Source organism: Sprattus sprattus, assembly GCF_963457725.1.
Source record: "Sprattus sprattus genome assembly, chromosome: 2".
Lineage (NCBI taxonomy): Eukaryota > Metazoa > Chordata > Actinopteri > Clupeiformes > Clupeidae > Sprattus > Sprattus sprattus.
In genome coordinates, this window is record NC_137921.1 from 23062318 (window position 1) to 23088252 (window position 25935).

At 41.3% G+C, this 25935-nt stretch overlaps 3 protein-coding genes across 3 annotated transcripts in view; 2 read left to right on the forward strand and 1 right to left on the reverse strand.

Annotated features, from left to right (window-relative positions):
• l3mbtl3 (L3MBTL histone methyl-lysine binding protein 3) overlaps positions 1 to 4496 on the reverse strand; it is a 57182-nt gene extending 52686 nt beyond the window's left edge. The window contains exons 1-4 of the mRNA XM_080833722.1: positions 4479 to 4496; positions 2666 to 2787; positions 2134 to 2245; positions 1039 to 1174 (exon numbers count right to left, since the gene is read on the reverse strand). Coding sequence (XP_080689848.1) covers positions 1039 to 1174; positions 2134 to 2245; positions 2666 to 2767 — 350 coding nt within the window. The 5' untranslated portion in view covers positions 2768 to 2787; positions 4479 to 4496. The remainder of the gene's footprint in view (positions 1 to 1038; positions 1175 to 2133; positions 2246 to 2665; positions 2788 to 4478) is intronic.
• Positions 4497 to 6922: 2426 nt separating this feature from the next.
• tmem244 (transmembrane protein 244) lies at positions 6923 to 10582 on the forward strand (the record flags this gene model as incomplete). The annotated part of the gene is made up of 6 exons (XM_080833583.1): positions 6923 to 7015; positions 7445 to 7530; positions 8246 to 8322; positions 8570 to 8695; positions 9739 to 9783; positions 10485 to 10582. The coding sequence occupies 6 exons, from the start codon at positions 6923 to 6925 to the stop codon at positions 10580 to 10582; spliced, it is 525 nt and encodes a 174-aa protein (XP_080689709.1).
• A 3471-nt stretch (positions 10583 to 14053) lies between these two features.
• The window catches only part of arhgap18 (Rho GTPase activating protein 18), a gene marked incomplete at its 5' end in the record, with an annotated part of 29312 nt that continues 17430 nt past the window's right edge, over positions 14054 to 25935 (forward strand). The window contains 3 exons of the mRNA XM_080832719.1: positions 14054 to 14169; positions 19544 to 19722; positions 23922 to 24175. Coding sequence (XP_080688845.1) covers positions 14054 to 14169; positions 19544 to 19722; positions 23922 to 24175 — 549 coding nt within the window. The remainder of the gene's footprint in view (positions 14170 to 19543; positions 19723 to 23921; positions 24176 to 25935) is intronic.

Below are 25935 nucleotides of genomic sequence, written 5' to 3' on the forward strand. Positions count from 1 at the left end.
GTGCGAGGCTTTACGTTGCAGACTGATGAATTATTGCTGCACGGTCTTTAGTGCACAGGATGGCGCGCCACACGGGCCCTCTTCACAGCACAGAGAAGTGGGGTATTGATTTTCCAAAAGAATCTGAATAAGGCCTATGGTTGGCGGGGCCAGTGAGATCGTCCTGGTACCAACCGGTTACATAAGTGTCCTTTATGTACTGGCTTGTGAGAAAGAAACAGTGCAGAGAGATAGAGAGAGAGACAGAGAGAGAAACTCCATCTGAGGCTTACTTACTATGTAAATACAGCATACCCTTCCCAGATGATGATAAACTAGATTACTGATTTTCTGATTGGGTATTCCAGTGTTGGTATTCAAATGGCAGAACACAAAATGAAAATGACTATCACACAATAAAATATTCATAGGCTTATAGCTCATATTAAAGTTATCTAACATCATGCCAATACGCACATGTAGATACATGCTTTTATTCGCCTTAATATAGTCCACTGAATATTTGTTTTCTGAACGACACTCATTCGTTTTTAGAAATGCAGTTCAGTGGGAGGCACTCAAGGGCTGCTAAATGCTAATGAAAAAGCAATAGCTCCCCTTAGCAGCTAGCACCTTGCACAAATCACCTTCACTGTACATTCACAGGAGACCCATAAAAGGTACCACAGCACACTCAGAGAAAAAGGACAAACTTTAGCGGTCCTCTGTTGGTAAAACAGTAATGGTCGGGCGACAGATTTTCTACTGAGCCCTGTTGACAGATACTGGCTGTCAATCTTTAGCCATGGACATTCTTTTAGAATTGCGTACAACCATTTTGTGTTCAAAGGAAGACCTTGAGCGCTAAAAGACACTATGTGGAGCCCTAGATGTACGTGGAGCGAAATGTATGTTGAGCCCTATGTCTACTGAAAGGAACCAACTAAAAGAGCTTGCAGGTTTACACAGTGCTGTGTGTGTGTAAAGTGAAGCAATGCTGAAGCTGAGTGCTAAGAGACAGAAGCTGTTTGAAGCTGAGTGCTGAGACACTGCACTCACTCCTGATGGTCCTGCTGCTGACAGCGCTCGCTGCAGTGGCGTCCGTCAGGCAAGAAGTCCACCGCCGAGCCTTTCCTCTGACACCGCACACACACCAGACCACGCTGGGCCCAAGGACGCTGCTCCTCTTTCACCACTGGGAGGGAGGGAAGGAAAGAGGGACAGAGGGACAGAGATGAGATGAATGGAGGGAGAGGGGATGAAAAGGAGAAGAGAACCAGAGATGGCGATGGGGATGGGAAGGTGGAGAGAGGGAATTAAATTATATGAAAAAGGAGTGAAAGAGAATTACAGAATGAATGAATGAATGAATGAATGAATGAATGAATGACAGAGAGAGCGAGAAGCAGAGAGGGAATAAAATACGGGGTGGGAGAGAGCCCCAGTGAGCAATAGAGTGGGAGGAAAAAAAGAGTTGCTGATTATTGTCACAATGGGCAAGGCAGACAAGGGGAAAAGTATCTGGTAGAGAAAGAAGCTGATTTCTTTTTGAGCTCCATTAAGCGTTGAATATCAGACAGAGTTTACAGTGAGACACAATTGCTAAACACTGCCCCAAAGGCTATATGATAGAAAATAATTAATTCTTCCCTGTAACATATTCTTAGATTAATTATACTAACAGAAACAAATAAAAACTGTACTTAAAAAATCAATCTAAATCAATCCCGGTCCAATGAAACAGTGTCCATAATACTGCAAAATAGCCATACAATACGCGCCCTTATATACTGTCTGTATATACAATATACAAGTAACAATATACGTACTGTCTGTTAGTCTAACAGTCTGTTTGTTCTGTTCTAGCCTGTTTATTCTTGAATGAACACTGGGATAAGGAGCGTATGTGTGTACCTCAATAATAACTGAGCACATATCAAGTGGTTTCAGGGGTTGAATGTGATTAAACAGCGAATTACAAATAGACCAAGAAATAAAAAATATGTTCAATTCCTTGTCTTTGCACCATCTTCACGTGTGCAACACATCAGCTAAAGTTGCTTAGGTCGACAAAAAAACACATTTGATTTCTAACAGTTTAGCAATGCACCAATTCCTTTGTCGGGTGCAACAAAAGCAAGTGTGTTGACTTGCCTTCCTGAGCAGTGGGGACAGCCCATGTGGTGGTGGCATGGGCCTTCTTAACGCTGTCGTCATCTGCCTCATCGGTTATGACCTCCAGGACCCCGAACTCATTCACCCGGAACTAAAAGGGACACAAAACAGGGCAACGTCTGACTCGTGGTGCTGTTCGATCGCACAGCCACGGCCATCATCAGCTTAGCAGGATCTTAGGTGGGCAGGAGACACAAAGCTTTTTGTTCTAGTTCAAAAAAGGTATTACTCAAGGAGAGGCAAATAGCATATGTACTAGTTAAAAATGTTTCATATTTAACTATTTGTCCAGGTTGTTACTGTAGTTCTATATCTGTATGCATCTGTACCCTACACCTCAGTCTAGTAACACTAACAAATAGGTTATTTGAATTGCTTTTAGTCTTCCGTTCTTGCAAAGGGTCGACCAAAACAGTGTCACTCTCTCCCAGCCCTCTGTCAGCAGCAATGAAGTAATATCAACTAGACAAGGCTCCATATATTAGCGTTTAGGCAGATGTATATGTCAAACCTTCAGCTCGCTTCCAGGCAACGTTCCCACTCCATCTTTCCAATCCATTGCTTCATAAACGTCAAAGTCAGGAGTGGCCGCATTCATGGCTGACTCCTCCATAGCAAATGCTAAGATATCTGCTAAAATAATGCAATTCATTTGATTTAAGGCAAAGTAACCTGCAACATTTCCACATAAAATATAAATTTCCACTGACAAAATACATGTTGTTTGGGGTGAAAATCACTTCAACCAAGAATTTGATGGCATTGTACATAATTTGAGTTCCTAAATATTAAATACTGAGCTCCTCTCATACAAGTGGAAGTGATTTGTGGACAGTCTGTTACAAACAAAATTCGCCTGTGCTAGCACAAGTCCCTTTTTTCTTACAATCACATTTGGTCATGTGCTAACCGAAGGTTTCACAATCAATTCATTGCTGTGGGCTTGAGGTGAGGCCTAGTCGACTGTACAGTATAGTTATCTCGTTTTACCGCTAGAGGTCTCTGCTGTCTACATTTGAACGACTGCGCTGGAAACTTTCAAGACCCTATTCAACAATGAAATCACTAAGCAAAAAATGGAGACAGACATTCGCACGTATTTTGAACCGATTTTCACTAAATAATTATGAAATCCAGTTCCTTCTCTGCCAATGAACGCGTTCCTTGGCATTTTAATAACTTGTATCAATTTATGATCGCGTATTGAGGGTGTTATTTGCTTGTCAGTCCATAAAATTAGGCTAAGTGCAGGCATCTGGGCAGTAACATTAACAGTGCAAATCGTAGATAATCTATTCATCAAATAGGTATCTGAAACTAAGTTGATTTTGACACGAATATTTGATTTCTCACCTTAAACTGCCTGACATCCATCACGATCGCTAGGCTTCAGCGTAAAAATAATTTGTCAGGCTACGTAAATAGTTTGGAATAATTATAATGTTATATGTGTGATGTAATAAATTATGAACCGTTTTGACAGAAGAAGATGATATATCAACATAAATTTGTATTTTCAGTTGGCTCGCTTTGTTTGTTTTGCCTTTTATTAATATTTATTTCGAGCTCTATTCCTCAAATACTTTTTTATTACGAGTGGGGCGAAATGATTCAATACGACCCAACCTGTGCGGTTTTTCTTTGTGTTAGAAAAACTAGGTGTGCTACAAGCACTAAGAAGCATCGCCCTGCAATCCTGCGAATAACGCATTGTATCAGATATAAACACTTTTCTTTGGTCTCATACTATTTAATGTGTTTTAAAGGCAGTTTCCCAAAATGGCGGAGCTGGAATACTCTATATAATTCTCACCCACAGGCCCATAGACTCGTTGCATTATAGCAAAAATAATAATTTAAGTGTCAAAAAATCTCTATGGAAGAAAATGGTGATAGATATATTTTCGCCTCGCTCGTTTGACTAGCGCCCAGTTCCTGCCGCTTCCAGCTATACGAGGGAATGCACTAAAGCTTGCATTATTGTTGAAAGAGTACAAAATATCATTTAGTCCGCGTCTGCAGGGCACAATAAATGTACAGCGTAACGTTTTCTATCGACTGTGGTAATTTTCGACGCTACTTTTACAGTCGTTTAAAAGAGTAATTCATTTCATGCACTATCACATTGAACCTCTTCCTGGCTGAAATTATTGATGACACGTCCAGTCGTTTTGTACTTTATTGCTAAGTTTTAGTCTAATTCTGTCGCAATAAACCTCTACCGAAAGTAAAGCACAACCTATCGCCGTTTATTATAATGCGTAATTTGCGGCCTAAACAGTTTTATCCTATGATACAATTGTTTTAATTTGTGTGTTTCTTACCCAAATTCTCCCACGAGTACTGACAAATTGCTCAGGCAGCAGTCAGTGCGCATGAGCGAGAGGCTGTGCGAGTGCTTGCAGTGTTGCCCTAGCTTCATACGAGAACACATGATGCCAATATCGAAAGTTTTGGCCGGGCAAATTCCAAAAATATTTCACATCTTAAACTATAGGTTATCCGGAAGGTAAACCATTCAAAAAAAACAACAGCCACTGTCCACGATAGACGATATTGAGCTTGCAGGCTACCACCACATTGCTTCAATAAAACAACATGAATGCCATCTGTTACTAAAAATAAAATTCAACGTGCAAGCTAGTCAGTGATATATGACAAATAGTTGAATTACACGAAAGAGGAAAGTCACGGGACACGCAGTCACATTTAGTAGTCACTTCTGGCAGACGACCGTGCTTATTTTCGATTTGAATAGGCTGTTAGCAGCTATCTGTTTTCGTTGCAGAACAACCAAGTGTGGTGTGGGCTAATTAACGCGCCGTGTATTTTTGTAGAAGGACATTATATCAATACGTAAGACTAGGTTATGTGTTTATAAGTCGTCATAGCTCCCCATTTTCTCCTGTAAACATTAGGCTTGACGCAATGTAATAAGAGGGATGAGGCATAACTTTTGTCGCGCATGATCACTACCTATTTACCGTCCTGTTCGTCTTTGCAAGAAGTTAGATATGTCCTTGGAAAGAGTGTTTATGTATAACCCAAGCGAAAAAATGTCTAAGGCCTACGTTTTTGAATTATGGTATTGTTCTGCTATTGGAAAACGCTGGGACCAGGTATATGTGTTGTAAACAGGTCACTCCATTCACCATCAAACAATATGTATAAATGAGGACTTTATGAGAATGTAATCCCATTCTTAAATGTGTTACTGTCGGCCTGTAACGTGTGCCAGAAAGCAGGCCCATTGTGCTTTTCACAGCTTCACTCTACATAGTTTTAACTTTATGATTTAGCTGTGATATGCATTGACAAGTTGTTCAAGGACCTTTGGTTTTAACTGTTGCTTCTAGTTGTGAAGCAACTCATATACTGTATTCACCAAGTCAACGTGACACTTTCTTGCTCAGAGTGATCAGCAACAGTATTCACATATTCTAAGACTTATTGTTGGATCTCTTTCATGTGTGCACTTGTTTTTCATAATGGAACAGGGATTGCCCAACAACCTATACAGATGGTGTTATCATTGATTCCACTCAGTAAAAAAGAAAGCAGTCCATGCTCTTTTCCCCTATATTATTGGTGTCTGTGTCAATGACACTTAAGAAGGTAACATTTACATCTGTTGTAATAGAATACAATCTTCTAGAGATTATTGGTCAGTCTATGGGCTCTGTCTGCATGTCTCATTTCTCAGTAGCCTATTCCAAAAATAAAACTGTTATGAACCTTTCAGTGTTGGTTGCTTTTTTCATGACTGTAAAATGATGTGGATCACCACACTCCAGTCCCCATTAACACAGCTGCCATATCGAATTCAAAATGTTATGACTGTGAATCTGTTAAAATCTTAACTGGGGCAGGGAGACTCCATCCCCTCAAGCCTCTTGTTATTCTAACTCCACTGTCAAGCCGTTGAGTAATGTTTCACCTATAGGTTAGCTCTGGAGAGACCTTGGTTATTTTACTTTCATAATTTCTAAATAGCAATAGATATGATAAAAATGGTTGACCATAGGGTTAATAGACGAAATGTATTCACTGACAACGCATCATAACAAAATGTGATTGCCTGATGACGTGTACATGACACACCACATTGCATCTTTAGTATAATCAGTGCTGTTGTAGTGATTTAATCCTTTTGCCTCACTGGTGGCGTTGGCTTTGACCTAAGTGATAGGATTTAAATGCATTTTCCAGTTTGATCTGCAATACATTGTGTTATGTTGTATTATAGAAGTACACAGGAGCCCATGACAATCACCGGAGAAAGCTGCCTGCTGCATTAGGGCCCCAGCCTGTAGGCCTTCTTGTTTAATTCTTTGGATAATACCAACCTCCTCAGCAGCTTCACTGACCCAGGTCTGGAGCGACCTATTTGCATTCATTTACCCAGGCTGAGCCTGGCCACATTCCCAGTGCCTCAGCAGCTGTTTACACTACAGCCAAACTACATTGACAACAAATATGTACCCGCTTGCAGTCCATATCAGGCGCTGATCATGGATAGGTGTGCTCTGTATTAGCCAGCATGCTAGCTGTGCGAGGCAAAGTAAGTGGGGTATTTTTAGTCCCATCACTCAGGGAGTGTGTGTGTGGGACAAGCCTAAAGGGGTGGGCTTTATCCCGGCCCAGATTGAGAGAGGCTTTTTGCGTTTGGCTAATCCCGTTAAGCCCAACCCATATCCAGCATTGTGTGCCTGCTTCACCTGCAATCCCTAGACGTCTGCCAGCATAAAAGATTCGGGGAGAAAGATTCATGTTTTTGGACTACTGTTGCAGGTGTTGCTCTGTAACATTCATCAAACGCCATGGACAACTGCCCATCAACAATAAGCTCAACGACACTTGGGTAAAAACCTTTTTTGTTTTGTTTTTGCTAGGGCTTTGTCGGCTGTATATTTTGAGAGTCAATTTGTGGGGCCTTAAGTAAAGGAGGTTAACGGAGAAGACACTCTGTTGTGTGTGTGTGGATTTGTGAAATTGTGTACACAGGTCATGTTTGGTTACAACTGTTAACTGTTGGGAGTTAATTGTTTGAAGTAAAACACATTTTGCTACGCAAGTTGACAATCTACTGACTTGTGTAAAATGCTGTGTAATATATAATATAATATATATATATTTAAAAAATCCACAGAAAATTTGCCAATTTTAAATAATCTTTCTGAACTTTTCACAGTTTGATCTAATAAAGCAGAATATGTCTTTTTACTGTAATATGTCCATAAATGTGTCATCATGGAAAAATGAGCAATTAACAGTATCTGTTTTTCTATAGATTGTCCTCCAGAACTTGCTAATGTGCATGGTGACATTCTATGCACTCTACTTCATTGCTGTCAGCCTGTGCATAGGCATCCTCAGGTAGGGCAAACGTAGAAATATTTTCCATACTATTAAAAAGAACTTCCTCCGTTTCAGTCTGCGTCGACCTCTTGTGTTGTGGTGAGCACCTCACAAGAACTTCCTGTTAGGGTGAGTTTCACCTCTCACAAAGCGCCTCATAGGAGGGCTAAAGCTACATGCTTTTGAGTACAGCAGCACAGTGAAGGGTGATGTTGTGAAAAGGCCCTCTTATGTTAAACAAGCCTCATTATGTTTTCAATGCCTTAGCTGAGTGATCTCTTTTCTGCCTTGTGTAATAATCTAGGTCTTGTGGCTGTTTTTAAGAAACTTTACGTAATGTTACTGACTCCTTTGGTTGTTAGTAGTTATTTTATAGATCAAACCACTGCTTTGATTGATCAAACCAAAATGCCTTATTAAAATGGCTCCATGTAGATTCTTTACTTTACTTACACATTTCACCTGGAAAGGTTTGACACATAAAGTACCTTTTGTTGACCAAAAATGTTTCTTTGAGAGGTCATCAGGGCACTTAGAGTTGCTGTTAATTGATTTGTTCCTCTATCAAGACAAGATTCTAGAGACCAGTCCTTTGATTGGTTTCTTTATCAAGACAACATTGTAGAGCACAGTCCTTTTTCCTGTATATGTCTGTGTATCCAGCTGAGTGGTACTTGAATGGTATGTATTGCATCTGTCTCACATGTGGACATATTTCGTCTCACCCCAACAGGGCAGAGGAGGTTGACAGCCTGCTGGCTCCCTTTGACTACACAACCCAACCATCATGGCAGAATCCCAAATATTTAGGTACGGCATTTTTTTTATTTGACCAGGGCCTGTTATTGTGTGATTCATATGCAGGCAACTTCTGATCGCAGTGAAATTATTAGATTAATGTGTTATACTAATTAGGTGCATAAATAAAATAATAAATAAGAGATACATGCAAAGAGGAATTACTTTATTATACGGTTTAGATTCTACTTAGCACACCACACCCCAGACACCCTTTTAAATCTCAGCCTGTGTTTTTGTGTGTGTTTCCCTGGTGCAGTGAGCGTGATCTCCACAGAGGTGACTTATATCCTGGGAGGCCTGGTGTTTGCTTGGATTGTGGAAGAATGGGTGTGGGACTATGCCATCACTGTCACATTGCTGCATGTTGGTCTAACCATAGCAGGTTAGTGCAACCTTGTTAAGTCTGGTGGAAGATGGCATGAAATGCTACACATAAACTCCCGCTCCTGACCGGTGACACTTTCATACATTCATTATTTATTTGGCTCAAGAAAGTGTTATTAAACCAGGTGTACCATGATTGTAATTTGTGATGGGTTCCATAGATGACCAAATTAACTCTTCATTTCTAATTGGTGCTCGGTTAATCAAAATGGCATATTCCATGTTGGAATACCTAAATCCTCACATTACATATGAGGACTGACAGACAGAAAGTTGTGGTGTAGACAGAGGATAGAAGATAGAAGAGGATAGAAGATACAAATATACAAATAATTTACTTTACCCCATTAATATTGAGCAGGTGTTCAAGTGTTCAATCCTTCTCTCATAGTTAGCTTTGGGCTGAAGACGATGGAGTATTCCACCAAGCCATATTGAATCATATTGAATTATTCACATGCCTGTAAATTAGTGGGTACTAGTGAGGTTGTGTCATCAAAGTGAGTTTTTTACTGCAGCTTAAACCAGTGCACCTTACTATGTCAAGCACCACATTTTATGGATCTATCCCTCTCTCTCCAGGTGTTGTAACAGCTATGAGTGTAGCTCTACTTGCCCACAAAGGCCCAGTCTAGAAGTCTGGTGCAGTGTAGTTTGCTATGATGTCAGCCTCAGTAAAGTTATGCCTAAAGGACTGTTGTAGACCCCCCTCACCCCAACTCTTACACAGATGCAAGCTTCAGGGTAGTCTGACTATGTGATGGTGAATTAGATTAGCAAAAAACAATGGATGGTATCACACTTAATCCTATCAGAGAACTGATTGGATCTCAATTGAGATTGGTTATGCAATCATGTATATGACTAAATCTGTAGAAAGTGCATTAGCTCATGAATGGGAAGATCATCACTGTACACCAATATGTGGTATTTATTTGAATTAGCTTCATGTGTCTTTGAGCTGAAGTGTTGTACTATTAAACATTGCACATCAATTAGCTTGTTTTTTTATTAATATTTTTTTTTTCTAAACTATTCTAGTTATGTCTGACGTCCCATCCACAGAGCATTGGTGGATTGCACTCGGTAAGAAATCACAAAACACAAATCAAATCCTGATGATGCCAAGCACACTATTTTGACCCTGGTTTTGGTGGCATCATAATATTTACCAACATTATGCATGGCACAAACTCCCACTGAATTCGGATAAAGAGGTGGAGTCCTAGATATCACAGGGATGATAACATTAGACTACAGGTCTTGTGTTTACACAAGGTTGTGGATACTTTCTCCACCTGAAGCGTGGCAGCCTTTTGGCTGATTGTTATAGCAAATATGATAACCCCATTTTGCATAGGGATTAGTCCACAACCTTGCAAGGACTATGGACCTGCCAGTGTCCTGAAATAGCCTTTGTAATACCACTGGGTAAGTGTGCAATTATTCTGCATATAAGTGGCCTTTTTAACAGTATGGCCAAGGTTGAATTTATAGTGATGATTTTCCTGTCAGCTCCCATGTAGCCGTTTTGGTGTCACATTAACAGCATTAGATTCCATCCAAAGATATGATTTAATCTGACGACCCACCTTGCCTACATTCATTTAGAATGGGAGTGGACTACAGCATACAGGCAGTTTACATATTTCCAGCTGATTCCAAAAACAATCAATGGCAAATTACAAACTACTGGATTACCTTCATTTTCTTAGTGGCTTAGATGCTCCTATATTGGTTGTTGCTGTGAAATACAGTTTTACAAATACTTTATTTTATTTTTTAAGGTTCTGGACTGGTGATGATGATTCTAGGGGGACAGATATTAGCGTACAGACTGTTCCGGAACAATTATGTGTACCCTGCTGACCTCCAAAACTTCTGATGCCATTTTTGTCTCCATATGTACAAATTAAGGATATTGTTTTATACTGTTTTCTACATACCAAAGGTAGTTTTTGGGGCTCACATTTTTCATTTCAAATGAAAATATATATTTGGATAAAGGACTGTTGACAACAATTAAAGATATCTGTGTTTTCTTGTTACTCTCAAGCCATTGACCATCTGTCAGTATTCTGTACAAAGCATCACAATATAAAGAAGAAATCACGATGTACCATTCAGACACCCAGTATACTGTTCTAAGTCACCTTACTGAAGCAGAATGTAAAAAGCATGTTAGTATCAAGCTCTGTATAAATGTCCCATTTGTCATGCTGGTCAATACTCTACTCAAATCCCAATCCCAATTTGACTCTATTGAACGGGAAACGGGTGTGCCATGTGAAAAGGAAAGAAGCACTTTTAGGTGGCTCTGAGTGCCCGGCTCAACACTGACAGGGACCTGTTGTCTGACAGGGAGCGAGGGAATAGGAAGGGCATTAATCATTTAATGAGATTACGCAGGGAAAAAAAGGCTAAAGGAGGAAGTAAAGGGGTGGGGCGAGGTGTGCAGCGGTCCTGTCAGAGCTTAAGCCCATTGGGATGACCGAAGCCGAAGCTTCTGTTCTGGACCATGTGCATGGGGATGCAAGGAGTGTTGCATTAGCAGCTCTTAACTAACACACAAGTCAAGATGGTCACCAAACTGGTCTGCTGTCTTCATCTAAGGTGAGGGCAGCGTTGATTGATTTTGTCATGTGCATGACTGAAAAAGGACACTAGATTGGGTAATGGGTTTGACCTGAGAGCAATGATGCAACCTGTACGTGAGTGTTTCACGTTGCTCAAGGGGTGGTTGCATGTTATGCTCACACAGGCACTGTCAGAGGCACATTCATGTGATTCATGCAAAAGGTTCTGTTTTTTTGTTGTTGTAGAGTGTCATGGAAGAACTTTGTCTGTTCTTGGAAAGTCTTTTAAATATCGGCTTGAATATTTATTTCAATATAACCTATAATAAAATCAACTAACAGACATAAAATTGATTGATATAAGCAGTGAAAACTAGAGGCCTTTCAATGACAATATGATCTTCACAGTAAGTTTTCACAAGTTCTCTATCCACATACATGCCAAAACCTGCAGATCCATCCTGGAATGCTAAATGCTAAAGAAGCTAAAACCAAAGCCTTGCATTGCTTCCACAGAAAGTCAAGCAGCAAAACCTTCTTCATGTGCAGATAGCATTTCACTCTATTCATGTATCTGTTGGTACACCATTTCACCTCAGTACTAGGGTGGAAAAGATCAGTGAGTCCATGCCTAGATAAGACACTGAATATCAAAAGAGATGTTTCAGATCTTCCCAGTTTGATTTCAATGATTTTGATAGTGATTGGAATTTGAATCAGACAGACAGATAGACCAACAGACATACAGACATGCTTTAAGAGCATGCAATGTAAGTAGAACCCTTAAGAGTCTTATGAAGAATCTGGAAGGGAGGTTTTTATTATTATTATATAGATACAATCATTACACTCATTTAGTTGACTGAAAAAATTAAATGAAAGATAAAATGGGCACTTCTCTTACGTACATCCCAGAATACTACACCGATGTATGCTGCATTGTACACAATTGTGTTAACTGTGTCATTTGTGTGACTTTTAAAATAATATATGTATGTCTAGACTAGTTACATCTGGAAATTGGGTTGAAAATACAGGCTATACATATAAGATATATATTGACACTGAATGCACTTTTAGAATGTCCAATTTTTTTTTTTACAAATAGACCAATAATAAGAGCACAGGTCTTCGTAGAAACGGTTTCCACGTCTATGAGTGAAAGAAAAACATTTATAATAGATTTTTACAAAATAAATTAGGCGGTGAAACATGTATGGCTTCCTGATGAAAAAATATAAAAATGTAAATGTAATGTAAATTCCTTGTAACCCTAACATACACATACAGTAATTTGCCTTTCCTGCTAATACCAGGAACAGGATATTGCATCATGCAAGAGGACATGGACAATGTGGACCAAAATGTTGTTAAATGCAGTGGTCAACACGCCAATATGAAAATTCCCCATAATCCCATCTGAGTAGCATTTCAACTACAGATACAGGTCAGTAGATGGCAGTATTAAGATCACTATTTTCTCCCGGACGCTTTTGTATGATGGCGTCTGATGATCAAATATCCAAAAAGGCGTGTTGTTACTGCGCTCAGCTGGTCCATGTTCACACATTGCTGTTTTTGTGAATATCGTTCTATACAGCAAGTTGGGACGATAATAACAGTATACCTATGGTATCGGTATGAATTTTTAAACTCTCAAAACCCACACATCAGTGCGTGATGTATCAGGCCTATCTCTCTACATTTTTTTATGGCGCAACCCCTCATTAAGTCTGCACCATTATAAACTGAATTCACAAATGCAGGGAGATGTTCAGTTACTTATCAGGACCCTCAAATATGGAGAAGCATCATACGAACATATAACCTGACAAACGGGACCATAAGACTCTTCCTCTTAATACCTCATCAACTGAGACAAAGCCAACCATGAGCCCTTCTAAACACCCCTAATTGAGAGTGTCTGTCAGATAATGACTTTGTCAAATGTAAATTTCAGTAGCACTCAAACACATCATTGCAGTAATAACACACATTCAGTGGCATGCTGCCACACGTCACACGTCTTGATTAGTGAGTTAAACCTTGGGCCTAGGCTATGAAAGTGGTCTGGGATTGAGTCCGGTTTACATCATGAGGCACACACATTGTGCACCTGCGTGTTGTTAATTAAGGACAATTACATCATATCAAGGACAAAAGAAACACATCATATGGGTTGTTTAGGGATAAAAACATACCAATAGATTATTACTAAACATCTGTGTAGATTCACGTCTAGCTTTATTAAGCAGTTTAACAATATGACGATGCTTAGACGGAGTGGGGGTGGATATGCTTTCTTTTGACTTTTTAGTGTAGCAGAATTATCAGAATTATTGTTTATAAAATGTAGGTCTACTCCATGTTTTCTTTGTGCACTGAAATATCAGACAATCAGTAAACTGTAGGCTATTGACAATCCAAAAAACGAACAAGAAACCATGTTTCTATTGCTACAAAGGGTAGACATATCGTGAAAAATAGTACACAATGTCATTAACATATTAAATATGTATGGTTTCATATCATTATGCTGACTCTACTGCCACTACTCGTAAGTCGTTGCCATTATTGCGATGCCTGCTATGAGCAGTCATTCAAACCGATCGGAACAATAGTGACTCCGCCCGCATTGCATAGCTGTGGGAAACTACTGGGCGGAGCTGATGGGTGATGGTTATTCATGTCGTTAGGGAAGAGAACAGCGGGTTGTTCCACACAGTTCCAGCAGCCATCCGAAGTTATGAGCGAACTTCAACAATAATGCGGCGAGCAGTATGAATCGTCAAGACGCGAAGGGAGTTGTCTTGACCGGCTATTACATGAACAGTGACTCATTACAGCCACATCCAGGAGTAAACTGTGTCGAAGAAGCCGATCCCTCAGTTCCAAGGTGAGATATAGTTGCCGAACACTCTCTTTTCCTTTTAGTATGACAGGTCGTGGTTTAAAGTACTAAGGTCGTAGCAATAGGGTGTCGCACAGTCGACATAGGCGACTCTTGGAAGCGATGGAAAAACAAGTAGTCTTGACACAGTTAAATTCTCGTGTGATATACAATAACTGTACTTTAGTGTTGACAGCGTGCTTATTTGTGTCTGTCAAATGGACTGTATGCAAGCCTACTGAAACTAGAAGATAGCCTGTGCTCCTCAATAGGCTAATCAATTGTTGAGGGCTGTGGCTTCACATCAGACGTTCACCAGTGTGTCATTGCCGTTGTCAATAGTGAAGCTACAGTAGGCCTATTTTGCCATGTTAATTGCACACTAGCCTTATCCTACCCTCACAAATAAAAAAAGTCTTGAAATTGGATGCTGGTTGCCTCCCTTGGCTGTGTAGGCCCCCATCTTGTAATAGAAAGGTGCCTTTCAGGTTGCCCTGCTCCGACGTACAAACAGGTGTCCCTGCCTACCAGCTGTGTCTGCAGGTCCCCAGTGGCCTGTGTGATCTGTAAGTTGGTTTGTGTGTGTGTGTGTGTGTGTGTATGGTGGAATGGATTGCCAACCGGCCACACATCTTCTTTCTATGTCAGTTGTTGTCTTCAGTGTCTGTGGTTTTGCATGGGAAATGACAGAAAGACAATAGGGATGAGACAATATGGGCTCCGTGTGCATGGTCACATCAATGACTACACTGTTTTGTTGTTGTGATAAAACCGTCTGCTTGATTGTTGTCTTTGGAGCGGTTGTCTTGGAAATACAGCACTTTTAGGCCCGCACTGAAAGTTGAGTTGAAACCCAATCTTTTCTCTCAACCTGTTTTTTCTTTTTTTTTTAGCTATTTTAAAACTAATAATTATTTCTGACCTGTCCACCTACCAAAGCAGGTATTCCACGTATGAACTTACTGGGACCAGCTGTGACTAATTTAAGAAAGGACACTTAAAATTAAATTTGTATTGATATGGTTTGTATACACAGGACTCAGAATTAAAGTTAATGGCCAGTTGTGATAGCCTGTGTGGGGAAAGGGTGTGTGTGACCTTCCCCTTCAGGCTAGTGCAGAATGCACAATTCACAAAGGCATCCTGTGCATCAAAGCCAAAGCCAAAGCCAATGAAATGTCACACATTGTTTATTTTGGATCTGCATTATTCCTAAATCCCAGTAAGTAAGAGAAGTTAGCACATAAACAGTTAACTTCACAACACATTCACCATGCAACTACTGTATGGCAGGGATTATATTGTCAGCAAAAGGCTCAAGTCCTAGATGCAAGGAAATGTCAGGGTATAGAGAAGCTAAGACCCACACAAACAACATGAATTATTTATAGCCAAGTTCAGCTGTGTTCTTTATGAGGATAATGCTGGCGGATAAACTCAGACTCGGTGGTGGGGGACAGACATGCAATATGAGTGTTTTTGTTAGTTTAGTTGTTAGTGTGCTGGCTTACTTTGGCACATATTGAAATGACAGCTTTCCAATAATGTTTGTCTATTTTGCAAGTGTGGTGCAGTATCGAAGCTAGCTGAAGACAAAGTCAGCAGGCCATAAGGACAGCAGATTGCTACTGATATGGCCAAAGTAATCCAAACTTTGCATCGTTTTTGCATATTTACCCCAGGATGAATAGATGGATGTTATTTAGGAGGAATGGCTAAACACAGTGACTCAACCTCTCAGAGGTCTTGCCAGGTTTTGGCCCGAAACTACAGGATCCTCCGTGGGTCATAAATGAAAACGTGACATCTCGACCCCACATCACCTGCCTCAAATACCTCCAGCAGTGTCAACAGCAGATGTAAATAGCTGGGCTCAGCATGCAGAATCAACACAGGTTATCAACGCTTTCCTCCACCGCTACGTGTCCTCTGATTATTTTTCCGTTTGCACTGTTCATGTTTTTTATGTCCTCCTCCACCTTGCACCTGTGTATGTATAACGTGTGGTTGTGTGTGTGTGTGTGTGTTGCGGGGGGTAAACTCTATTTGGGTTTGTCTGTTGACTTCCTGATTTTAGAACTTATTACCTTGTTGTTGCTGTCGCAGTTAATCTGAGGTGGGTCATCATAAGTTGTTAGCACATGGGAGGTAGAAAGAGAAAGATGTATACAGAAAGAGAAAGAGAGAGAATGAAATGCGGCGAGCCATTGAGGAGGAGAGCCCACTGTGTACACCAGTTACCTTCAGAGAAAAGACACTTGAGCCCTTCTCTGAGGCCCCGTCTTTGTTCTGGACCCTTCAAGACTGGAACCATGTAACACGCTGGCTAACCATTAGCACCGTAACTCAGTTGTGGACTAACTTCTGCGTGCCATTCCTGGGCTTGTTGCCATGGAGCGGGGGTCAAGACCCTCCAACATCTGTTTCCACATGTTCTCAATGCGCCAAAATGTTTAGTTTTTTGGAGTCTCTGAGAGGAATGCATTTCCTGTGAGAATAAGACCTAAGGCCTAAAAAGCATTGGGATGGTCAGTCCAAACTGCTGCTGCAGTCTATTCAATTCGATTCAATCCAATTCAATTAAATTGTATTTATTTAGCAACAAAACAATCAAATTGTCCCAAGGCTCTTTACAGAGCCAGCCTATCATCCCATTTTTCATCACTGATGGTTTTGGACTAAGACAGGCACACTTATTTTTTCTCCACTGGTTGATTGTGGGCTAGGTTGAACTACATTTTTGTAGTGGGTTGGTTCCACATATTTTCTGGTTCCCCTTCCTACATGTCCACAGTGCTCACAAAGTGTTAATCGCCTCATGGCTTCCATCCCTTGGTTCTCATGCCACAGTTCCCTTGCCTTGGCTCTGCTCTCCTGCAAGTGTATGAAACATCACTATGGCCAAAAGACAAGCGTGTGCGTGTTTCTAACCCTCACCAAGCCCTCTCCCTCTCCTGCTCCTCCTCGCCATTGTGAGCTGCTCGTTTGTCACTTGGAGCTGGAGAGTTAACTGACCTTTGCATTTGAATAGGAGTAGTTTTTGGACAACACAGTCCTTGGTCTCTTGACTTTGCCTGTCTGCGAAGGGCAGTTCAAGTTCTCAAAGTATGCATACTGTTTATTCACTTCAGAGAGGGGGGAGGGGGGGGGGGGGGGGGGAGGTGTTGTTTGTTTGTGTGACTCTGGGCGGATTACATGAAACACCTTACTGTTCTTCTGGATTTAGCCCTTTTTATTTATTAAGCATATTTATGAAGCATATATATTAAGCATATTTGCGAAGCCTCTTTACTTAACACTTATGTTTTCTACTGTCTCTTAAAGGCGTCTCTCATTTTTCCATGACATTGGTAGGGGAATTGTTTACATTCCGTATTGAAATAGTCTTGTATTTTCCTGGGAATGTAAAAATGTCAGGTGTTTCATAACTGGCAGTTGTGCACCTTGTGTACCACGGTGCAATCCATTAGGTGAAGTCATTTAGAGCCCTGTTGGAGTGGGATTACAATAGGATCCTACCTGACTTAGTCTGACCGCATTTGATAATTCTGAGGAAATGGCTGTCACCAAAGTCTGGTTTGATTTTTTTTAGCTTGTTGTGAGTGCCGTGTTTGTGTACTGTATACAAAGTACCGGGTCTTTCAGATTTAAGAGAAGGTGTGTGGCTTTGCGTGGCAGCACGAATGTCATCTGTAACTGATACGCCGAGCGTTTCCTCCGTCTGTGAGGTCAGGGGAGAGTCGTTTTACACCTACTACTGTTTTGCTGCGGTGGCCTGGCTGTCTCTTATGTTTTTGCTCCTCAGCTTTGGTCTTTTCCCAGGGATCATTAAAAAGGTATAAAGCAGTTGTACTGCTCCAAAGGCTTATGGTTTGTGTAGCGATATGTTGCAGTGCGAGACTGTAATGCTAGCCTCTGGGCTGTTGCGCAACGACAGGAGGTGCAGTACACTGGGTGGAATTCTCAGGTATCAGTTAGGTCGCCTAGGTGTTTTATGGTCTGTCTGTGGCTCTCTCTCTCCCTCCCTGTGTCTGAACTTCCCTCTGGCTTGACTTTCACACTCTCTGTATTTGTCTATGTCTGCCCCCTTTCACCAACTCTCACTGCTTAGATATATGTCTTTAATAGAGGACGCTGTTACTCTAGGCAGCCACAGACCTGGACTGAATTGACCCAGATTGGCTGTGTGCAGTAGTGGTGAGGGGGCAGTGCGTAACCAGCAAGTAATTTGCTCCCCGTGGAACTGCTGACGTTTTTGCATTTATTTTTGCTTTCCCAGACATGGCAGCAGCTACCAGGCTGCCCATAGTGGGGGTGGGGGGGTTAAGGCTTTTCATTTATGCCCAGCAGGGATTCCCTCTCCCTGGGCTCATATGCAATCTACATGCCCTTCTAGCAACACACAAAATACCCCTGGATTGTAATTTTATAAGCAACATATTCATTTTTGAAATTAGTTAATGAAGTTAAAAGGGCAGGTTGACAGCAGGTGGCTGATCTATGCTAAGCAAACTACTTTTTGTGGACATGTTGTGAATAGGTTAACATTAACACAAAGTGAAGGAAATGAAGAACTGAAGGCAACACAATTTAAAGTGACTGCACTTTTGTCTGTTTGCCTTTAAATGCATGCAAACTTGAACTGTTCCTGTCAGCCCTGCGTTGTTTCTAAATAGTTCTGCTTCATATTGTGACTCAGGCGCGATGGTGGCTACTTTGGCACTCGGCTGAAGTTTACCAGTGGGATGTGAGCTTTTGGTATTAATGCCGCTTGGATTAAGTTAATTTAATTGAAATGGATGCCTGGAATGCCTCACTGTGCTGTTGTTCTGTTGTGCCTCGCCCCATGGGAGAGTTGACTGCTGATGAATACTATCAGTCAAATGCTATGCATGGCCCCTGGCTTCCCACACTTCACTCAAACTCCATTTCAGGCACATTTTATGAAATAATAATTTATTTTGTCATCAAAACAGACCCCCCCCCCCCCCCCCCCCCTAGGCTGTTTGTTGCACATTTCTGTAATGGTTCTTGTAATTTTTTGCAAATGCTACATCTTAGATACTGATAAAGGCATCCTGTTGGCCAGAACTAAATGTGAGGTGACTCATAGACTTACTACCTTTATTTCAGTCTTATGTAGTAGCTGAAGGAAAACACAAACACTTTTCAGAACTATTGACTTTCAAATCCTTGGATTAGTTTGTCTATGGCACTTTGAAGGAGAATGGGAACCCTGTCCCTAGTCTTACACTTGTCTGTCTTTCCCTTCCCATAGTCACACGGTGGGTCATTAGTACAGTGACTCTGACTCAGTCATTCGGTCCTGAATCACTGCCATCTACCAGTGTGCATAAATGTAACCTCTGCCCTCCCCCAGTCGTAGGACGGGACACTACAATGTCCAGAATCGCTCCAAAAATGCAGCAGGAAAGCCTCCGTACAACCGCTGCAACTCGCAGGACTCACTGGACATGGACGTCTTCTGGAAGGAGGTGGAGAGCATCGGAGAGGCCGACACAGGGCCGAAAGAGGAGGTGCAGTTGAAGGTGGCAGATGGTAGGTGGCTCTTTCTATGCTATTATGTAACCTATTACTACTGCTACTACTACTACTACTACTACTACTACATTAAACCCAACATTTCATCATACTACTACCACTACTACTACTACTACTACTACTCACACATAACGATTTTTTGTTTGATAATAATAACTACCTGCAAATTCATGGAACTGCCATGGGTCAGAGATTTGCATCAGCATACGCCAACATATACATGAGTGAGTGGGAGCAAGAAGCCCTAGCAAAGTGTCCCCTTAAACCTCTGTTTTATTATCGCTTCCTGGACGACATAAATGGCGCCTGGACCCATACACTAGAACAATTCACTGACTTTGTACATACTCTTAACACACACCATCCAACCATTAAACTGAAAGCTACAATTCACCCTTCATCAGTCAATTTCCTAGATACCACCACATTCCTGACACCTTCATCCAATACTCAGAAAACCCTCAGCACTAAGATCTTCTTCAAACCCACTGACATTCATGCACTGCTACATAAACACAGCTATCACCCCAAACATACATACAGAGGTATAATCAAATCTCAAATCATCCGTTTTCATAGAATATGCACCTTCCCTACAGATATCCAGGAAGCGATAACCACCCTCTTCACTGCCCTTCGCCCCCGTGGTTACTCAAAGAGGTTCCTAAGGAAAATCAAAACGGACACTCAGGCTCTTCTTGCTCCCTCTCACTCTCAACACACTAGTCCTACACCCAACCCTGACCCTAACCTCAACATCGTCACCGACCCCAACACCCTCTCACTCATACCACTCATCACCACCTATTCTCACACCACAAGCCACTTACGCAGCACCCTCAAACAACATTTTACACAACTTCAATTAGATTGTTCCCCCTTTAGATCCTACAGAACCATTTCAGCTCTACGTAGAAATAAAAATCTCAAGGATTTACTTATCAAATCTCACTTCTCTAGACTACCCCCACCCACACCTCCGCCACACAACACTTACTTTCACCCGCAGAAATTCATCACTAACCGCCACTCACATAGATCAGCACCCAACTCTCCTCTTTCACTGGACACCACCAATGCGGTGTATATCATCACTTGTCACCTCTGCCATCTGCAATATATAGGAGAAACAGGCAATTCCATCCGCACTAGACTGAAGCAACACCTTTACACCATTTCCAAGAATACCCTTACAACTCACCTAGTCAGTCACTTTCAGATTCACGATACACTACACCTTAACATTTGTGGTCTAGAAAACAACCCTGGCTGGACTCCCGCCCAGAGAAAGAGAGCAGAAAGGATCTGGGTCAATAAACTTAACACCAAATTCCCGCTTGGACTAAATGATTTCTAACATTCAATTTTTCTCCACAGACTCCCATACACTTAATAAAAAGATTTGGTATCATTCTCTTCTGTCCCTCCTTGTTTTTCTTATGTGCTTCTACAAACAGCCAGTTTGATGATCCTTAAAATTTTGCTTCATTTATCTTAATTATCTTTGCCCCCCCCCCCCTCCCTAACCTTTAAACTTTCACTTTGGCCCCTCTCCTCCATTCCCCCTTCTTTTTCACCACTTTTATTCTCCTTAGTTTTTCCTTTTCAGATTGGTCCTCTATTTGTTTGTCTTGATGAACCTTTACATTCTCTTTTAATTTATTCTAATATTTAATATTTATTATTATTTATAAATGATACACATAATTAACCACATCTCTAATCTTTATTATCGACTCATTTTACATGTTTTCACCATTTTAACTCTTCATCCTTTTCCTCCAATCCACATCATCTTTTCCACAGATTCTCATCCTGGCCCCTCTTCCTAAACCTCCATCTAGCTCTGGACTGTTTCCACCCAATGCACTTTTCTGTTTTGTTTTCCTTACCTTCCGTTTGTCACCCACTCACTTTTTTGCTTGGCATATTCCAATTTTCAAATTTTTTCCCGAGCACTTACTTTATAAAAGCACTTACCTCAACTTTAGCACTTATCATGGATCCCAGTCCAGGCCCCATAACCTAAACCTCACCCCCACCCTTAACCCCTAGGTGTATCGCCCTCTGACTTACCCCAGTCCCGTACATTATATCACTGACCTTTTTATCTTCCTTTGGCCTCCACTTCTATTTCCCACCTTTTCCATCCCCAATTTACTGACTCTTTTTTTGTATCCGTTGGCCACCATCTCCTTTGCAATCAAACAACCAAACCCCCCCCCCCCATCTGTCAATTGGATCGGCCAGTGCACCCATGGCTAAGGTCACACTAAAACCAACATTTCATCATACTACTACTACTACTACTACTACTACTACTAATAATAATACAACTAATAATAATATTTTTCATTATTATTATTATTAGTAGTAATATTAATCTTATAGGGGCTCAAATTGGTTTACAAGACAATTAAAATGAGATGGTTTTGGAGATAATACATTATCTGCAATACATCTCCGAAATCAAAAACACTTATACACTGCATTGCTGGTTAAATGGAATGTCTGAGATCATGGGGTTAAGCCACATGCATATGTTAACTGTTTAGAGCTGAACCCAGTTCATTGTTGCATGATTCACAAGAGACTGCTTGCATGCTTGGGGAGAAGGAGCATGTTTTGTACGTACTGAGATTTGCTGGGTCTGTCATTCATGTCAGTTACTTGTGCCGCATCACTGTTGACAGGTGACTGAAAATGTCAGTCCTGGCTAACCTACTTACTAGGCTAGCACACAGAGGAGCAGATTAGCCACAGTCTGAGGTCTTTCTGTGATATCGTAGAATAGGAGAAAATGAGACAGAGAGACTGACTTCTCACTGGGACAGTCCGCTAACCACAAGGACATTCAGGGGAGAAACTGTTGAAGCGGTCGGATACAAGAGTCTCATATAGTGTGTACCTTCAGTGGTGTGCAGAATTCATGGACAGATTAGACACACTCCATTGTGGCCATTATAGCCCTACAGTACTTGAGAAGATTGTGGCCAGTGATTTTGATTGGATGTTTTTCCCATCCCATCAGATTTAACTTCATATGGATAATGGTAGTCTCTCTATATTTAGAAATGAAAGGCACACTGCACCTTAGGCTTTTTAAAGATGCTATCTCCAGTTTGCAAGAGGAAAAACTGACAATGGCTATGTCTGAACCTGCAGGAAAGGAGTATAAACAGGAATTGCAGATGGGGATTTTTCTCAGCGTATGCTTCGCTTGTTTTTGTCTTTAGAGAGGAGCCTGAATGCTTTGACTTCCTGAGTGGAGTTTATGTGTGTGTGTGTGTGTGTGTGTCTGTGTGTGTGTGTGTTTGTGTGTGTGCGTGCGTGTGTGTTTATGTGTGTGGATCCTGTGTCTTGTTATATACAGGAAGAGTGTGTGGGTGGTTGTGTGTGGGTGGTTGTGTTTATGAATGTGTATCCTCCTACATCTGTGTGCCCAGGTTACCGGTGGCCGGCAAATTAGCTGCACAGCAGATGTGCCATTTAACACACACATCAGGACAGTCGACACATACCTTTGCTTGCTTGAGCTTGCTCTTTTTTAAATGGCATCCTCTGTATTACCAGTATACACAGTAAAGCCAATCTGTAACTAATTGCAGGGTATTCTTTGCTGAAAAACCGTAAGGATGTATTTGACAAAGGTATTCATCATCTAGAATAGATAGCATAATTACTCACTCAGCCAATCACTCAGGCTAATCAAACTTTTTGCCAATTCATCCTAGGTACAGTCATTAAATAGTCTTTCAAATACCAGTGACTGACTTGTGGTTTTCTGACTTGTGTTACACAGTATGTTGTTAAATGTGTTAAATGTTGTCCCTCATCGCACCAACAGGAGCAGCGCTCCAAATTTCTATACCCCTCTGGTCATTGCCCTTTGCCATTTTCATATCCAGAAGGGGGTCATGAATAAACATGTCTTAAAGGGGCAGTCAAACTGATGTAAGTCATGACTCAGAACAAAAAGCAATCAGAAATATTGAGAGAGAGAGAGAGAAAGAGAAAGAGAAAGAGAAAGAGAGCGAGAGAGAGAGAAAATAACCAGAACCAAACTTCTGTTCGAGTTATTTGAACTCTTAGGTATGTGCTTCTGAAAGAACATGGCCAATACCTGTACACTGTCATTTCTCTGGTTCTGAAGTGGGATGACCTTAACCAAAGGTGTTTGCCTTTGTGTCTTTTAGAGGGAGAGCACGAAGAAGCATGGCTGACGGAGGCAGGGCTGGCCACACTCTTCCAGGAGTCGGACCCCGACGACTCGGACGACAGCAAGGCCATGCTGTCGACGCTGACGCGTACTCAGGCGGCCGCGGTGGAGAAGCGAGTGGAACTGCTCAAGCAGACCATGCGCAAGAGGAACAAGCAGTACCACGTGCCGGACGTCAGGGAGATCTTCAAACCGCCGCAAGGCTCCACAGCCGACCCCGAAGAGACCCAGGTGTGTGAGGGAGCTGCTTGTTCCTGATCTCAAGAACAATGATCGCAGTGGCTAGGGAAGACCGGTCCATAGGATGGTGTAGAAAAGGGTTTCATATTGGCAGAGACAAAACTTTGCAATGTAACAAACTGCAAACATATTTCGACATCACATTTAAATGGTATGGCTAGCGATACCTGTTTTGAGTTTAATAAGCCAGACAGATATTCCCCGTCCCTTATCGGTTCCACCCAAATCCCATTCCTTCTAGCACATGTATTCTTACTGGGCTGGGCTAGGACACATGATTGATAGGCAGGTCCTTGTTTTGATTGGTTGAATGACTCCTTGTCGTAATTGGTTGGATGTAGGTGGATGCCAAATTTTACTCATGTAATTTGTACCATTCAGGGAATGCTCACTTTTAAAGTCAGTGCCACACAAGTTGGGTACTATTTTAGCATAATGTTTTTGTTTTAGATGGTTGGTACGCAATCTGCATGAGTGTGGTTTTTCATCTATTAATTTCACTGTCTTGTTGTTATCCAAACTATGTGATGCGTGACATGCGTCAGGAGAGGTGTTCCCTGTGGACTATACCTGATGGACTCTTAATGGTTTTAGGAGGGCCATTAGTTAATAGTTACTAGTAGGACCAGAGTTTTTTACTAAACAAAGTCACTTTTTTATAAATATAAATTATTATATACTCTGCAAGATGTTTTAAAACAGAGACCGACTCTCTGACCTCTCACCAAGAAGTAGCAAGGAACTGACAGCAGATCACATACTAGATGAAACAGACAGTTAGAGTGCAGTACTGTTGTCCGTCTGGATGTCCTACCTCGCATAGTTTTTATGATAAAATCTGTAAAATCCTGAGATGGATGACTGGCTGTTGATGACTGGCTTAGTCTGTGTGCTTCCCGGCTACTGATCTCTTCATTGACAAAGCCCTTTACTCTTAAGAGCTCCATTTTATAAAAATACCTTTTCACATTCAATGGTCAGATCCTTTTGTTAAAGCTGATACTGACCTGGGGTCAGATTTTTTGGGTTGTTTGGAAAGTGACAATGATGCAACACATATAGGTAATGTAGCCTAGGATTCCTTCCTGTCCTGTGTAGGTTTCCCAAATGGTGCTTTCTATTTGAAGTAGTTCTGAGGTTAATGTTAAAATGTTAAGTTACTGTGTTACCTAACAAGGCAAGCGAGAGCCTCTGTCATACATTGGAATTTAATTGACGTATCATATTCAATATCAAATGACAGTGGAACAATCTTAGTCAGCAGCTCTGACTCAGGCACTGATTCAGTCAGTAATTTATGAGAACTCATAGTAATATCCTCATGTGCCAGAAACTGTTAGGATGATCTGTGAAGTTATTTCTATATAGTGCAGGTGAAGATTACTGGTTAATACGTAGTCAAATACCAAGAAATGGAAAATAGCAGATGCATTTGGTTAACTGCAAACCTCTGACAACTGTAGATAATAGATAACCTATTTAACCCCTGTTTTGATCTTTTTGACCTCTGAAGAATATGTTCAGTTTAATGTGCAGATGTCGCAACTGAAGAGTTTTGCATGTGGCCGTGGCCAGAATTAATGTGTTTTGAATGGTAGTCAAAACTAATGCAATGGATAGTTATTAGATAGAGTTATTCATCTGATTTGGGGAAGCTATGTGAGAAAGCAGACCTGTCAGCACAATGCCCCTGCACCATGGTACAGCAGGCCTCAGTTACGGCACCAGGACAACCCTGACTGACCCACTGT